Here is a 17,126-nt window from a genome sequence, read left to right as displayed (position 1 = left end):
TGAGTGCAAAGTATTATCCTCCTCTATTATTATTTGTAAGTTATACAGCTAACAAGGAAAAGGATCACACACAAGAAAATAGCAGTAAGATAATGTTCCAAGCCCAGTTTCAAAATGACATTTGAGCAAATAAACCTTTGGAAAAACATGTAAAAAAAAAAAATGACACAGAAAAAAGGAATTGGCAGTTTCTCAATGTTTTTAAGGAACTGAACTAAACTGAACAGAAGTGATGTCAGTTTTTATCCCCTATAATTCAGGTCCAGAGAAAGAACATTAGCATTTGTTAATGAGCAGGTATTCCCTAAACACTGCTGCAAGTGCTCTTCACTAAAAAAAGCAGTATTGAGGAAAAAAACCCTAAGAGTTTATTTTTGGCCCTGAATTAGCAAAATGCTTAGATAGTTTTCTGGATTGGGGGTTTATATATCAGATTAAAAAGATCCTCAGACAGTGCTATCAAGCTCTTTTCACGGCTAGTAATTGCTAGCTGGTTCTAATCATTCTTGCGAGTGAACATTTGAAAGGTTCATTTTATGACCCCTCAAACTAGCACAAAGAATCTCACTCCATAATGTAATAAACAATTCTACAACCAGTGCTTAATTAATTCCCGAAAGTCACCAAAAGGAGCTATTAATGATCTTTCTTTTTATCTAACCATAAATATGCAGGTCTCCTGGGATAAAGGATTTTAAAAGAACATTCTGGCAGGACTAACTGTCAACTTGATAAAGCATAAAATGATCACCAGTGAGGATAATTCAAAATGTGATGACACTGCTACCTAGTCTGATTAGAAAGTCAGGTCATGTTGGATTAAATTTCTCTTAATGTTGTACTTACCAAAAAGAGAACAGAGCTGGCATGGTACAAAACAGATTCAAACCAAATGTATGTGCAAGAGGAGAAAACCACAACCTTTAGAAAATATTTTTTAAAATTCAATTGTATTTGGGGATTTGCTTTACTGTGAAAATACCAACATTTATTATGTATTGTGGACAATGTATCAGGGTGGTACAAAATCTGCTTATTACAAAGAGCAGGCTATTATTTTCAAGAGAACTTAAGTGTTTTAGGAGCCCAAGTATCATTTGCACAAGTAAATCAGGCAGTAGGAAGCCCTTAAATGAAATCTAGTTTCTTGGCAACCCAATCCATTGTTCAAAATTAGATTTAGGCTCCTAAAGGGCTTTGATGCTTTTCGAAATCACACTTCCTGCAGCACTCCACAGCTGACTAGGTATAATACAGTAATTTACCCTTCTGCTGAGGTTATAAACAATGGAATCACTCTGGCGGTCTTAGCGATGTCTGGGAGGTTGTGCTTTTTTTTTTTTTTTTTAAACACTGTAAAAAAATTTCTTCTGGCCAAACCCAGCTATGATAGGAAGCAGGGGGAGGAGAGAAAGCGAGAATCTGCCTATTCCAAAATAAACTTATGCAGTCCCCTGGGTGCAGATGTTAGCGGGACCTGTGCACCTGCATTTCCCACACTCAGAGGAGCCCCAGGAACTCTTGGGCACTCGCCTGGACTGGGCTCTCTGAACGTCTCCTGTTGGAGCAATCGCTGCAACACACACACACAGAAAGATGAAACAGACTGCCCCACAACCCAGCCACTACGCTTCTTGCTGCTATGAAAATCCAAGGTTCAAATACGTCTCCAATAAATCTTTAATTGTTAATGCAAACTGGAAGACACAACAGGAAGATTAAGATAGAAGTAGTAGGAAATCAACTACAAGGACATTCAGGGTCCCCCTTTGCCTCCCCTGGGGCAGGCAAAGGCGGTGCCAGTTCTTTAGAACAGTGCTTTTATGCAGAAGGAGAATCCTGATATATATCCCAGGGTCCATCTGGAAGATAGAGGCTGCTGATTGCTGCACTTAGCTTGGAAGAACTTGCTGTTCCAAACATTTTAGAAAACCTGGAAGTTCCTTTAAACAGGAAATTTTAAAATTTTTCATTTTTGTTCTAACCTGCAATAAAACTTTTTTTTAAAGTTGGAATTTCCTGTGGAACAGAAATTCTGTTTTGAAATGATTTCTATTCAACAGGGCTATTCAGATGGAAGCATTTTCCTATTCATTCCACTTTGCAACTAACTGGTGCCACCCCAATCGTATTGCTCTTCCAGGAATGATGTGGCAGCCGTGGAATAGCTAATTAGTTGGGCTGTATGATGCCGCTGCCAGAAGTTTCAGCTTCCAGAGGCATTCCTTTAAGAAATGGTGGTGTGGGTTTGGCATTTACAAAGATACACATGGTTTCAGAAGCCCACAGGCACCAAAAGTTAGCTTGTGTTTTATAGCTGGCTCATCTCAACCCAGTCACTGAGCAGATGTCCTAACCACAGCGAGTCGAGCAAACTTCTTCAAAACACTCGAGGAGAAAGCTTTTGGTTAACTTATTTTTCTTTTTTGAAAATTTCTTTCTTTGGGGAAAAAAATTTAACTTCTACAGCTATTGACAGGAAAAATAATTAAATTCAAATATGTATTACACTGCAATATACTCTCTTGTAGATAAATATCTTCGTCACTTAGCCCTCAAATTTTTGTACATTGTTAAGATAAATGAAAGATGTCTAAAACCAGTACCTTTATATTTGGTCACTACAGCTGAGTTGACACTCAGAGGTTCTTGGAAGGTGACAGTGAGTGATGTACTGCTTGTTACCATGAGACAGACATTGGTTGGCGCCTCAGGGGCTCCTGGGAGAGAAGAGAAAACATCAGCTCTTCAGCACAACAAATCCTATTCAAACAATGTTTCTGTGTCTTCAAAGAACCCACTGAAAATCACCCTGCAATTGTGAGCTTTGGGTTGTAGGTGTTTGTGTTCTCTGCCTTTTGAGCATTTTAATTAGTGCCCCTGCTAACAATATCCTGCAGACACCATTTGTTTCTATCATGGTTTTTGGCTCCTTTTGGTTAAAAATATCTTCCTGCATATATGTAACCCAATAAAACAGATTCATGCTAATTATGTCAATGAAAAGCCCCTATAAATCTCTTGGGGTGGGTAAGAGGGGAGAGAAAGGACAAAACCACAAAGAGCTAATTAAACCTTTATGGTTTGACTAACAAACTCAAATTTATCAAATGACAGAAACCATTTTTACATTATTGTGATTCAGAAATTGCGTATTCCACAAATGTTTCAGTGTAGCAGTTCCAAAATACATTTGTCAGTTGAGGCTTAATGTCTTTTAAAACAAAGCTGACTTCACAGACTATCAATCAGACTCAATTCAGAAATCAAACACAAAATGTCATGACTTACTGCTGGTGTGAATAACAATTTTTTCATTATAACAACTTACAATACTGCTGTATTTGCTGTATTTAGTATCTAATGCAAGGAACACCATATTTTTCTTGAAAAAATAATTTTAGAATACAGTAACCTTGCGAAAATTATTTGTAAGTACATTTATATAACGGTGGCTGTAAAAATATTAATGGCAATGATTGTATTTCACTGAATAGGATACAGTCAAAAGATCTAAATGTGAAACAGTTTGGCCCTGTTTGTTTACTCCTTGCCTTGGGTCCAAAGTAACTTTTACTTTGGGTACAGACTCACTTGTAGAACTGTTTAAAGTGGTCCAATCCGTGACTGCTCTTGTATGTAGATGCCAAAAATAAGATTACATTTTCACAGTTTTTATGTGAAAATTTAAATTTCATTGTCTGATCAAATACTTAAAATTCCATTTTTCTAAAACAGAAACGTTAAAAAAAAATTAAATTACAACAGAAAAAAGGCCAATGTTCTGTCCCTCTTCCTCTCTAGTCATATATTCCTAATAGTCCTATTTTAAATTCTGATCACACTAAATGAAATCCAGAAGTAAATGTGAAGAGAAAGAAGCAGGACAGAATGATCAGATCCTGAACCAAAAGTTTGTAGACCTCCTCTTAGCAGTTTTAAGCGGCCTGCTCCTAAAGGAGCTGTGCGCTTGCTGCTCTCACATTTTTGGTCCTTTTTTGTTCTAACATCATTTCTCATTTCATTATGGGTAATGCCATTTAGTTGTAGTTCTCGGTTTTCCCACCTTAACACTTGTCTGTTTCACAGCCGTGTTGTATCAGAACACCTCTGCTCGACAAAGGCAGAGTATTCACAGTGGCAGAGTTCTTGTCTTGAACTTCATAATTACTTTCTTCTACTTACTAGCATGCTCGTAGCCTGCCTTCATGCGCTTGTACAGCCTGTATCTCCATTCCCATGCTTTTAGTTGCTTCTCTTTTTCTGTATTGTCCATACCAAGGCCTTCATTCATCACTTGTGCAGACAGCTCAGTAACTCGCTGCTGTGCTTCCTGGACCAATGTGCTCAGATGCGCTGACCTGCTTTCCATGTTAACAACTACCAAGAAAAGGGAAAAGTAAATAATCACTTGCTGGACTTAAGCGATAAAATTGTGGCCTTAGGCAGTCCAGTATAACCCATATAAGGTCAAATCCTTGCAACACTGTCTTCTGGTAGATGTCCCGTAGTTAAGCAGATTAAAGCCATGCCAATTTATACCACTTGAGGATCTGATCACTTGAATAAATTGAGCAAATTTTACTTCTTAGTGTTTCTCACATACTTAAAAATGTCTTAAATAGACTGCAATAGACTGCTCTAAGTTGGTGGAACATTAAAAAAAGAACCAAGACAATAAAACATTTTGGTTTCTATCCAGCCTCTACTTAGCCATAACATCATAAGTTTCTAGGGAAAAAAAGAGGCTGTTATTGGTTATAGATAAACATATACAATATAGAAATCTCTGCAAGTGAAGAGAGAACTATTTGGCAAACCTAAGAATGAGTGCTGTGCTTAAGGGCCCTGACTGGGCTTCAAAAGATCTCTTTCCAGGTTTTCTTTGTGCCTTAGTCCCCCATGTACATATCTATTTAGTCCTCTGAGAGTCTTGACAAATAGTAAACAATTTGACACATGGAGGTTCTGTTTTTCTCCAGTGCACAGAACAATTTCTATCCGACATTTAGCAGTCCCTCCAGTATGCCCATACAAACTGCTAAGTGCTATATAAAGATGAAGATGACAATAACATAGGTTACAAGCTAAAACAGGCTTTGATCTCTGCCCAAGTCCACAGGACTGCCCTAAATTAGCCCCTATGCAGTGTAATATGTAGAATCAATCACTATTTTCAGAACTGCTTGTAGCCTGAGCTTCTTCAAACTACGTACAGGTTAGAAAATATAACTTGTAAAGCTGCTTAATGTGAAAAGGAATGCAACAACTGATTTGATGTTCAATACACAGGAAATAGCGTACAAGAGAAGGAATTCTGAAATCACAGAAAATAAAATTTATCTGGTATCTGGTAATTTTGCAGAAGAGCTCTCAGATACTCTTGATTTAAAAGGCCCCTATTTATCCAAAATGCTTCACTGCCACAAGCCACAACTCTTAGTAATGATGGGCAGTTGCTGCATAGGGACAGCCAGCTCCTGGTTTCTCCAACGTTTTTATGGGAACAGCATGAGTCTTGCACAGGCTGCACTGATCATTTACTTGTATAAGAAAGGAGTAGACATCTATGAAAACATCAAACTGCTGTATAAGAGACCAAGACTGGCTTTTGACATCAAAACACCACATGATAGAAGATATCTGCCAGGCACATAAGAATGTGTTATTCCTAACCTGGAATCATAGGATTATAGGATAATTCAGGTTGGAAGGGATCTTCTCTAGTCCAACCTCCTGTTCAAAACAAGGTCAGCTATTAGGTCAGACCAGGTTACTCAGGGCTTGATCCAGTCTGGTCTTGAAAACTTCCCAGAAAAATTTCTCAGGCTTTACAACCATTCTGGACAACTCGTTCCAATGCTTTATTGTCCTTAGGTGAAAGAGTTTTTCCTCTTATCCAGTCTGAACCTCTTTTTTTTTTTTTTAAACTTATGCCCATTGTCTCTCATCACAATCTCACAAGCAGTTTAACAGAGTCTAAGGATAGCCCTGCATACTACTGTGAAAAATGCCATTGGATCTTTAAAAACCACAGGGGGAGAGCAAAGAATTACTTAACACCTCTGACATCCAAAGGGTTTTTTTTTTGAAGAAGGTTTGTCTCTAAGATTTTGCTTTCAGAAGCTGGCTTGCTGCCACCCTTCTTGAAGTCTGATCATTCTTCATTCATTGGACATCAGAGACATATGGGCCAGGCTTACTGCAATCTGCTGGTATCCTCAGTACTGGCTGTCTACTGGGAGGCCAAAGGTGACAGGGTTTCCTGGATCCATGCCTACAATAAGCATGCAACACATCTGATAGCACACCAGGACTGAGAAAGGAGATTTCATGGGCCAGAACTTCAGGTGATTGTGAACTGGCATTGGTTCAAGTTCCAGCTGAGGATCTGGCTGTATCTCTTTAATCAAGATTCACATTTGTCAGGTCTTGGAAACATGTCAAATCAGCCACTGGAAATTTTAATCTTATTTTTATTTGGGTTTGCATGAACAAGCCAAGCCAAGAACATGTGATGAATAACAGTAACTGAAAAGATGGTAACACAGTGGACTTCGACAACAGTGAAAGTCCTGCCTCCTCCCCACTAAATTAATATTCTAAATGCTATACTCTCTGATCCTGCTTACTTTGTGTTTAAGAGATGCTAGGTTCCTGGTAAGATTTATACAGTCTGAGCTCCATGTGGAAATGAAGATCATAGTTTTATTTTCTATGGTTTTATCCTCTGCTCTGCCTACTCCAGGCAGCAGTCCAGGTGATACAGCTGGAAGCTATCTATCCTCAAGATCCTCTTTTCTATAGCATTATGTTAGTGGCTATACTGAGATTCCAGCCAGATCCCTATGGCTAAGATAGTAGAAGAGCAAGAGCTTTCCCTGTAGGAAGACTTCTGTGTGCACTTGGAAAGGACCTTCACCTTGCAACCTCCCAAATCTGTGCATATGTCCTATACAGTCACTTACAACCAGATTAAGTGATGCTTGTGTCCTGTCCCAAAATTGAGGTGAGTCAGAATTTTCCCTTGAAAACCCCACCCCTCCCACACAGCCTGGAGAAGTTTTGCTCAATTACCCACCACAGACAAGTGAAAATGCTCCTGCTGAGTGCTGGATCATGCTCTTACAGCCCTGAGATCATATAAACAGAACGGATTTCATTCTAACAGGGTTGGTTAAGTACAGGAGGCAAAGCAGAAAGACTGGAGAAAACAGAAAGCAACTGCTGTCAGTTCTACAAGAATGAAGCCAAATACAAACATGCTGCAAACCTTTGCTTTGAGTGCTGAAAATAATTTTTTGCATTTTGCTTTCAAGTAGCAACTATAAGTCCTTAAGGAAAAAAACAATCATTTGCCTTTTATGGAGAAAGCTTGATCCATTATTTCAATCAGAAAAATCAAGATAAGTGAAGTGGAAATTTGGTGGGTATATTTTGAAATGGAAATGAGGTGGTTATATATTCATATTCTCTGTGTTCATAGGCATGTTTGCATTAATTACAGGAAATGAATACTAATTTATGATTGCCCCTGCTCGCCATCAGACTGCATTTATTTACAGATGAGGTCAATGAAAAATTAGTTTAGTCTTTTTTACTGCTGTTTAGAACACTCAAGACTGTGTTTTCCTCTAGATTTGTCATGGTTAATGAATGTTGCTTCAGCAGTCAATCATGTACTCTAAATGCTGTCACACTTTTTTTTAAAGCCTCAGTCATGAACCATGACAGAAAAATAAACAAATAAATATAAAGCTAAAAAACTCTTTTCACTGAGCAGCTACACTATGCAAAAATCTCCAGGGAAGGTTAAAGGAGGCCAGAATAAATGATAATATAAGTGCTGCGGACATAGAAAAGCAATAAAGGTGTACCAACACTGAGGGTCTGGCAAAAAAACTCAACACACACACGCACATGCACACACACTCTCCAGTGAAAAAACTGGCAATGTTAGTAGCCTCAAGGTGCAATTTCCTGGAGCACTGAGATTGACATGCCAGCACTAAATGTTGTTAATTTAACTAACTTGAAATTAATGGCAGAGTCTGCAGTGGCCGAACCCCTCAAACACAGTCTCATTATGGCCTTGCTGGGAATGTCCTAAATATAGGCATTGACAGTTTAAAACAAATTCGCATACATTGGTGTATTTTTAGACACAAGGCGTCAGAGTTTGTGTCATAGTTTACAGTTGATTAATTGGGTTGGTAAGTCACCGTCCAACCCACAAATTGTGCATAAAAATGCCCATGAAGGAATACAAAGGACAGTTTTATAACTACAATAAGTAGTTATAAGCAATATTGGTATTCCAGTAAAGTGAGAAGACCTATCTCATGCTAAGGTTTTCACTGGTTCTGTAAGACTCTGAAATTCTCATTTGAGCGGGATTTTGGGTCATATGAAGACTAGGACTGAAGAGTTATGAGCAGGAGTCTTAGGTAATGGAAATGATAGATTTCAACACAATCTGTTTCCTGAAGGCGTCATGGCCAAGATCAAAAGGATAATCAGCACAAACCATAGTCAAGATAATCCATTATCCTGTCATTTTTGATGACAAACTCCATATTCCAGCCTACAATCTTTGGATTAGTCACTTAGGTTCTGTTTACATATTTTTAAAGATTTCTTCTCAGTACTGATACTAACTCAACTCCCTCGGTGTTAATCAGGTTAGAAGCTCAACCTGATTCATCAGTTGGTATGCCTGACTTAGGGAACAAAAAATATCTGCTGAGCACGCATCCAACAAGCAGACAGTCCTTCAAATACCCCCCAGCACTGTGGTACTATTGTTGGTATAATTATCTTAATGATAAAACCAGTCAAACTTGCGCATAACAATTAATTTTCCAAAACAACAGTAAACCTAATCTCCTACTGGCAATTATCTAAGCCAATTCAGTTTGTGTTCTTTACTTACAGTGTGGGCTTTCCTTCGCCCCAACCTGTAGAAGGGTCCTAGCAATAGGGACGTTGTTTGTCAAAATGGCAATATCCAAAGGAGTTAGTCCCTCACTGTTTGGTGTGTTTAGGTCCAGCTCCTCCGGTGTGTACTGATAGAGAAGAATCTGAACAGCATCCAGATCTTGCTGTTCCACGGCCTCAAACATAGCTTCATTGCACTGGAAATTCTGTATATTAATAAAAACAGAAATTCAGTACAACTTTTCAAATGTGTTTTAAAATAAATTGAAAAAACTGTATTTTTTGAGACTGCTACAAAATATTGATCCTTCAGCCCCAGCTTAGGTTCAATTAGAAACATGGAAATTATTTTCAGCAAAACTCTGCTTGCTCTGCTTCCCATTGTGTGCTTGAACTTAGTTCAGGTTTGTGGGAGGATTGAAATGAGATTCAAAACCACCCAAAACAAACCTACACTTATCTAGAGATCTGTCCTGAATTCAAACTACATGAATGATATTGCGTATTTTCAGTGTGAAACTGGATGAAAGACTATGATTTTGGCAGAGGTTTGGATGACTGAATTTTTCAGACCCAAAACTCAGAGTAACAATCTGGAGTATACAAACTCAGGTGATCAAAATCCAAATCAAGGAAGCCATTCTGGAGAAAATCTCCTACAGCTCCAGCATGAGCTAGAAATACCAAATCACCCCAAACACTTCAGTCATTTCTAGGTGCTCATATTTTTGCATTTAACTTGTAATTAGAAGCTTTGAAATGCATAGTCCTTAAATAAGAAAGTAGAAAGGAGACTGAACAAACTGACTGTCCAGTTTGTGTATTTAAAAAAAGATGCATCTGAACACCAAAGAACAAACAGACAAGCAAACAAGCAAAGCTGAGAACACAAATTGCACTGACTCTCAAGCAGGAAGAACCACTGAGGGCCTTTTCCCCACCAATGACAAGGAGATAAATGAAGAACTGTATGATACAAAGAATCCTATCATTTCTTAATTGAGCTGTGGAGAAGCAGGTGCAGGATGCTAGCATGGCCTGCAGGTTTCTGTTATGAAAACATCCTTCTGGAGCCTACAGTAATGACACATTACTTGCCAAGTTTCTTTAAATTCTCTTCCAGTGTCCCATTGCCGTAACTACCCAATAGGTTTTTTGTTTCTTTTAAGAATGAATTAGTAGAAGCAAGAGGCTCAGCAAAGCAAGGAGAGCTCAGCGTGTGGTCACATAACGGAGCAGAGATCTATGTAGACATATTGTGCCAGTGGGCATACTAAAGAAACGCATACACAAGAGAGCAAGCGATACAGATGCATGATGTAAACCAGCTTCCTGTGTCCTGAAACTCACAGTGGAAGAAACACAGAGGCAATTTTCATAAAATAACATATCATTTATGATATGAAATAAATATTGAATTGAAACCCTAAAACATTCTCTTCTACTGTGATCAGAAGTCAACATTTCAACCACATCAAAACACTTCATTTTCCCTTTTTAAAAGGGTGTAATTATATTTGGCATACTCTTGCACAACTTTTGCTCTCAGTGGAAACAATACTTTCTGATAGAGCATTGATCTGCTGCCACACATTTCATCTCCTTAAAAATGTATAGACTAGCGATTTGCAAGCAGTTCTGAAAACTGCAGCAGTAGCCCATGGCAGAGTCCGCAGCTACACCTGGAATCTCCATCAGCTCTGCAGGGGCCTTTTCAGCTGCGCTTGTAGGTAAAAGGGTCTTCAGAAATTCTGGGGCCTGACAGAGATCTTTGGGGCCAAAAAAATTTGTAAACTGCTGTTTTTAAGAACTGTTTTATTGCAGATACAATAAATGATTTGGATACAACCAACCAAGCTGCTCCAAGCACCTTCTAGGAAGGGAGAATATAGCTACTGTTTTGTTTGCAAAGTATTGGCATCACTCTAGGAAGTTGCAAAGATGGTATTATCTTAAAGTTTTAATATGGGTCCCAACTAAGCTGAATATTAAGGATCACCAGAACAAGTCAGATGTACATAAGATGATCTTTACCCAAAATTTTTAATGCACAGAAATGAGACATTTGTTAGATGAAATGAACTATGCAACAATGAAGTGAATCTAGAAGACTCATGCAAACTCAGAAATCTAATTTAGACAGCTAAGTTAGGAAAGATAACTCACTCTGAGGAAGTATTTTTTTTTTCTGTAGATTTCCATGCAAAATAAAAGACACCACTTAAACAAGTGTCTCATGACAATGGGTCTCTGTCAAATTCTTGTTTGGATTGTAAGATCAAGATTTTATTTCATTATCAAACACTTAGACCCTATTTCAGTGTTAGGTGCAAGAAATCTTGAAATAAGAGACAGCTGAATGGTAAGCAGCCAGGCTTATCATTCTCTATCCATTCCCTCTGTTCAAGGCAAAAGATTTTCTTTAAAGACAAATACTGTCATTAGGGAGGGCACAGTTACAGTACATTTTAGAAAAGAGGTTGTCCCATATTTCTCTAATTTTAAGGTAAAGCTTAAAACGACAGAAAATTTTACTGCAATGCACCAATATTTCCTTGCATTCCAGTAGCTCCACACATCTGCTGTCTCACTTATATAACACCTTATCCTGAAATCAGAGATTTCTTTCCTTCTGGGCATTCTCCCCTAACCCTTAAGTGATGAAGTGCTCTGAAATGTTCTAGAAATGTTTTTTTAAATTAATTTTAACTTAATTACAAAATATTTTAATTAATGGTATGATTCTGATACCTATTAAGTGTCTCTCACTCAAATCAATAACACAATAACATTTAACAGCTGTATGTCACTGTACTATGTTCTTAAAATTAACATGAACAGATCATTGATATTCCAGCTAAAGAGAAAAAAGCTATGCTCCTTTGCGCTTTGAAACTTTATTATTATGGGTGGAGAACTGGGAACTGATGCACTATTTTTTCATGTGAACGATTAGAAAAGCAAAATATGTTCACTAATTCTCCAAAAATATTTATGCATAATCTAAAAAGCATTAATTTCATCCCAATTTACATCCATTTCAAATTCTTTCTCTATCAGTTTTGGAACTTCCACTAAACTGTCATTTTTGAAATAAAGGCCGTTTATGATTCAGAAGCACCTCCACGTTTATCGACGCAGAAAACAAGCAAAATCATATTACTCTTGCAACTGATCACAGCTGGTAAAATCTACTTAACAACAAATTCATGAAGAGCTTATTACAAAGGGAATCAGGTGAAGTTAAATGAATGACTATATTAGTTTCAACTTTTATTAGTTAAGTTCATTTGAGGAAACACTGGCTAACAGTCTGAGTGCAGAACAAAAAGGTAGAGCTGATGATAGTAATCAATGACAAGCTTGCGGTACAGACTCAAGACAGAGAACTAGGTATTTCTCAGTTTGAATTTCCTCTTCCTCTGTGGCACTGGGTACATACGTAGTTTTCCCCTTTCTGAAATCAGAACAATCATTTTCTTTTAATTGACTTCATGGTATGTGCATAAGGGTTAAATGAATTAGTATTCGTAGAGTGTTACTTAAGTGCTGGATACCATCATTTGGTTTTAATTCAAATTCTGAATGAAACTCAAATCTTATACTGCATCTCAGGAGTTTCTTGCATTATATAAAAACAGAAAAACTGGAACATAATTAAAAAAGAAGGGCTACATTCTGCAGAATCAGTATTACAGCTGAAAATAACTCAGTTATATGGCTGACAAAAGCATTTGGCACTTTTTAAATATATACATACACTTTAACAATAGATTTTACCCACCTGAATGATTATTGTAAAATTCTTTCCAAAACTTTGTTTGAATTGTTATTTTTGGATTCAATTATCAAGATTAAAACCTTCCTAGATGCCTTTGAAAATGCATCTTTGGATTTTTGTTTGCCAAACTAAATATCTAAAGTATTTCTGAAATTTTGGCCCTTGGTAATTTGCTGAACAGAATCTAAGCACATGCTTAAGTTAGTTCCTCATAAATGTTCTTGCCAGCAAATCTATTGGCAGGAATGTTTCACCAAAAATGCAAAAATAGAAGCAAATTTCTATTTCTTCATTTCATTAGAAATCTGATTGAAAAAGCTGCACTCATTTAAACAAGAAACAGAGCATGAAGTTTATAACTTACTTTCATCCAATCCAAACAGTTCTGAGACCAAATTGCAAATATCAGGTTTTCCAAATGAACAATTCAGACACAACCAATAGTCTGAAATATGCTGGCATGTCTAGTAACTTCAAAGAGAGAAAAAACACGGGAATTGTGATATGGCCTTTCTAGCTAGGCATGTACGTAATCCCTCATCCACATAGTAGCGCGCATCTAACTGTAATAGACACATTTCAGTCAAACAACATCCTGGTGAGACAGCAAAATATTTACCACATTTTCAACCATGCCAGTAAATTTCTCCAATTTGCACTGGAAGTCTGCATTGAGTCCAGCTCTCCAGGCCCAAAAAATGTTCTATGCTCCAGATCAACTATTCCCCAACTATTTGCTGGACATCTTTGGATGATTATATTGTTTTCTGCAAAAGGCTAATCATATGCTATTTAAAAGTGTCTTTAATATTTCAGTATTATTCAGACATATCCAGCCCAGGAGTATGAAATTCAAACTGCGCTAAGATGACCATGTAATATTATTAGACCTACATGTTCAACTTGAGTCCAGCTGGTATTGTCACAAATACTAACAAGAGCCTTCTGATTTCTGTCTTCATTTATACCTACTAGATAATTTTCTTCTGCTATGAAAAGACAAACCACTGAATTCAAACAGAAACTGAATCACATTTACATGTGATCAGGCAAAGTTTGGGGACAATTTTTACATTTCTTTTTCCTTGACTCAGTCCTGCAGCCTCTAATCATTAGCTTTAGACAGCTGTGCTATGCGATTAATTTATTTAGGTGTTACACTGGTGCGCAAATGTATATACTGAAAAGGACTACAGTATTGCTTTGCTGTAAGTAATAACCATGTTCCAGTAAGTGATTCAGTGCTGGAGTGTTTAGAAATGCAATCTTATGTAGCTTAATTAAAATGAAGTACCCCTTTCAAGGTATTTGCTCTAGGTTAGCCTGAAAAAGTCTACTATGTGCTACTGGAGTTGGAAAAAATGTTAAAGCAGTTTCTGCAAAGACTTGTTTTGATAAACATGAGTTCAAGAATAAAGCTATTTTGGGATATTGCTATGTCTGCAGCAAGACAACAATTTACTGAATGGAAAGTGTTGCACAGCAAGAGAGAATGGAAAGAAAACTCTTCACTAGCCAAAGCTGAAAGAAAATAAATTTTAACAAATGTTGTTCACTTGTCTGGAGACTTGATTTCAGTCACAGAATTAGCTGAGTACCACAGAAACTCAATGATTACAAAATACATCAGCTAGCAACTTGACCTGTCATATATCTACCCCCTCACTGATTGTTTCCATGCTATTTATTTCTAGGGAAAACTGTGAAAACAACAGGCAACTGGAAGATTGGACAGAACAGGATCCAAAGCCTGATGAGTTCAATGGGAGTTTTTTCACTGACTGCTGTGGACACTGGCTCAGGCCCCACACCAGCAATACTTAGAGGTACCTACGGTCACAGTAGGCCAGGAGTGACAAAAGCTGCATCACTCTCATCACTGTGGAGTGGGCTGAGGGGAAATGGCATTTACAGAAGTCTATATTCCATTAACCACCATCCACACAACAGCGTACAATTGATTCTCCTCATTATGACTGCTGATTGAACAGGGCACAAACACTCCCACACCTCTAGCAGATTCTGGCAGATCTGAGCTGAAAAGAGAGAGAAGTCAGACTGCAAGTAATTAGCTCTGCAGATAGCAGAGGACTGGAGCCTCATGAGCAGTGAGCTGCTGCTCAGCCTTTGGGGTATGATCATTTGCAGTTTCTCTTCTCATCAGTAAAGTACAACAAGAGATCCCATATTCGAAGGAATATCTGAGAAACACCGGTCAGAAGATAGGTTAACAGCAGCACTCATTCAGTCCACATGTCAGCCTGCTCTGGTACAGTCCCCAGGACAGGTTTATCCTCCTTTTTTAACTTTCACAGGCACATAGAAACTTGCAATTGAAAAGAAAAAGGCAAGAAAAGATGGTGGCTGAAACAAACTGACCCAAGGGATCTTTTTTCATAGTTCACACTTAAAAAAAAGCCCAAATTCAAATGATCCCCAAACTGAAAGCACCTGGAAACCCACTGCCTCTAAAGCACATCTGTTGCCTGCTACATAAAGGCTGTTCTCCAGCTACCAAGCCTGGCCTGAGTTTCATGCTTCTCCTTCAGTAAAACAAGCTCTATTGGCTCTGGCAGAGGTGACGGGGGGAGCCATGATCCCATGTTTCCTTTGGATCGCAGTGCTTCTTCACAGGAGAGAGACAACAGCCTTTTGACTTCCCAGTGTATTAGAGCTACATGTCAGCTTATTGCTTCCATGGGCCATGCCTGGGTCCTCTAAATTCATGAAAGGAGTGATCCTCTGTCGGTTAGCATCATTTTGAATTGATTTTTAAATTAGTTTCAGTTCCTGCATTGATGCATATAATGTCTCATATCTAATACAGATTTGTGAGTGTTAAAGAAAACTAGACTGTGCTGCTTCTTCTGGCATAATGTAGTATTTTCATCATCTGGCCCAACCATGTTCAGCTTAGTCCTGCACTGTGCTGAACATCTGCTTTAGTGCAGCAGAGTAATGGTTTCAAGAGATGTCTCCTGGCATAGTCACAGGCACTGTCATAAGTCATTGCTCTTCGTAAGTGGAGAGGAACTCTTTTCCTCAAAATAATTCAGAGGAGAAGTTGAAGGATATGTCTTTTCTTCCTACTTATGGAAATAGCAGATGTTTTGTTATGACAGTCTCAGCAGCAGGTTCATCTTTCTCCAGCAAACAAACCAGATTCTATAGTGCACTGAGCTTATACTGCGCTATTATTTCAAGGATGCAGCTTGTTCTTCAAAATGTATGTGCTGGAGGTTGTGTAACTTTACCAGCACAGGCATAAATAGGAGCACTGGTGAGTGTTAAGTCCAGCAGGTACTTACATGCTTTCCTATACCAGGCCTAGAATGCTTGGCTGTAATGACACGTTCTGCAACGAGGGTAGAGTACCCAGACCAAACTGCTTCATGTATCATCCCCTTTTCCATTGTTTTATCTAGTGCCCATCACCACAGTACCTGATCAACCTTGCATTTATCTGTCATATCACATGAGTTCTATTTGCTCCGTTGCTCAGAAAAACTGGAATTTATACTAAATACATCTTCAGTTTTCTCAAAGTATTTTTTCTTCATGTCTTATGGGAGGCAAGCATTTTTATATTCTTTTTAATTCAGATTTTATTACATTTATGCTAAGTTAATATCTTTCTCCCAAAATAAAGCATCATCACTGTAAAGTAGCTTCTATTTAGCCTTCAAGAAGATCAGACATTACTAAACGTAATGTTAATTACTCTGTGCCTTGACACAGGACCATCCACAGTTGTAAGCTTAGGAATAAGAGTGTACATGACTGGTCAGGGAACAGGCAAAGTGAGATGATGGAAAGTATGGATTAAAAGCAAACTGATTAAGGAGACAGGGCAAAATTAATAAGACAGTAAACTGGCAATTTGATAAATATTAAGTAATTACCATTGAAGTCTTACGGAGACTGAGCCGGTCTGATCGGGCTCTGAAATATGCTTCATCAAAGGATGTATGACTCCCCTTCAGCTTTTCTGACAAGTTCCGATATAACCGCTTCGCAGCATTTGGAGAAGATGGCCCACTGTTCTTTTTAGTCTGGAGGAGACTTAAATTATGCATTTGCTGTGTCATTTTCACTTTGTGTTTCTAGAAGAAAAACAACATAGCTGTTTAACAAACTTTTGTTACTCTGACAATTGTGCCATTGAAACAAGCATTGCAAGACTTCTAAGGCAAAACGTACTTTCACAAACACAGTTTTTGTTCTGAATGTTAAGAACACTTAAAAGCACATTTTGGAGCCACCTCAATGGCAAATTGCTATTTATGGGATTAGTCCACTGGTATCTATGGGGAGGGAAGATTAAGGATGGAAAAATATAAGGGATCACTTTAGAAATGCCAGTTAGTGTAAGGAGAAGGGTTTACATTTAGTGAGAGAAGTGAAGAAC

The 17,126-nt window shown here is 38.0% G+C and overlaps 1 protein-coding gene across 1 annotated transcript in view; it reads right to left on the bottom strand.

Annotated features, from left to right (window-relative positions):
* ANKFN1 (ankyrin repeat and fibronectin type III domain containing 1) overlaps positions 1-16,821 on the bottom strand; it is a 66,359-nt gene extending 49,538 nt beyond the window's left edge. Inside the window, exons 1-4 of the mRNA XM_067308403.1 lie at positions 16,621-16,821; positions 8,933-9,143; positions 4,186-4,380; positions 2,607-2,720 (exon numbers count right to left, since the gene is read on the bottom strand). Coding sequence (XP_067164504.1) covers positions 2,607-2,720; positions 4,186-4,380; positions 8,933-9,143; positions 16,621-16,806 — 706 coding nt within the window. The 5' untranslated portion in view covers positions 16,807-16,821. The remainder of the gene's footprint in view (positions 1-2,606; positions 2,721-4,185; positions 4,381-8,932; positions 9,144-16,620) is intronic.
* Positions 16,822-17,126: the final 305 nt, after the last annotated feature.

Source organism: Apteryx mantelli, chromosome 19, assembly GCF_036417845.1.
Source record: "Apteryx mantelli isolate bAptMan1 chromosome 19, bAptMan1.hap1, whole genome shotgun sequence".
NCBI lineage: Eukaryota > Metazoa > Chordata > Aves > Apterygiformes > Apterygidae > Apteryx > Apteryx mantelli.
The sequence above is the reverse complement of the archived record's forward strand: the minus strand, read 5'-3'. Positions and strand labels throughout refer to the sequence as shown.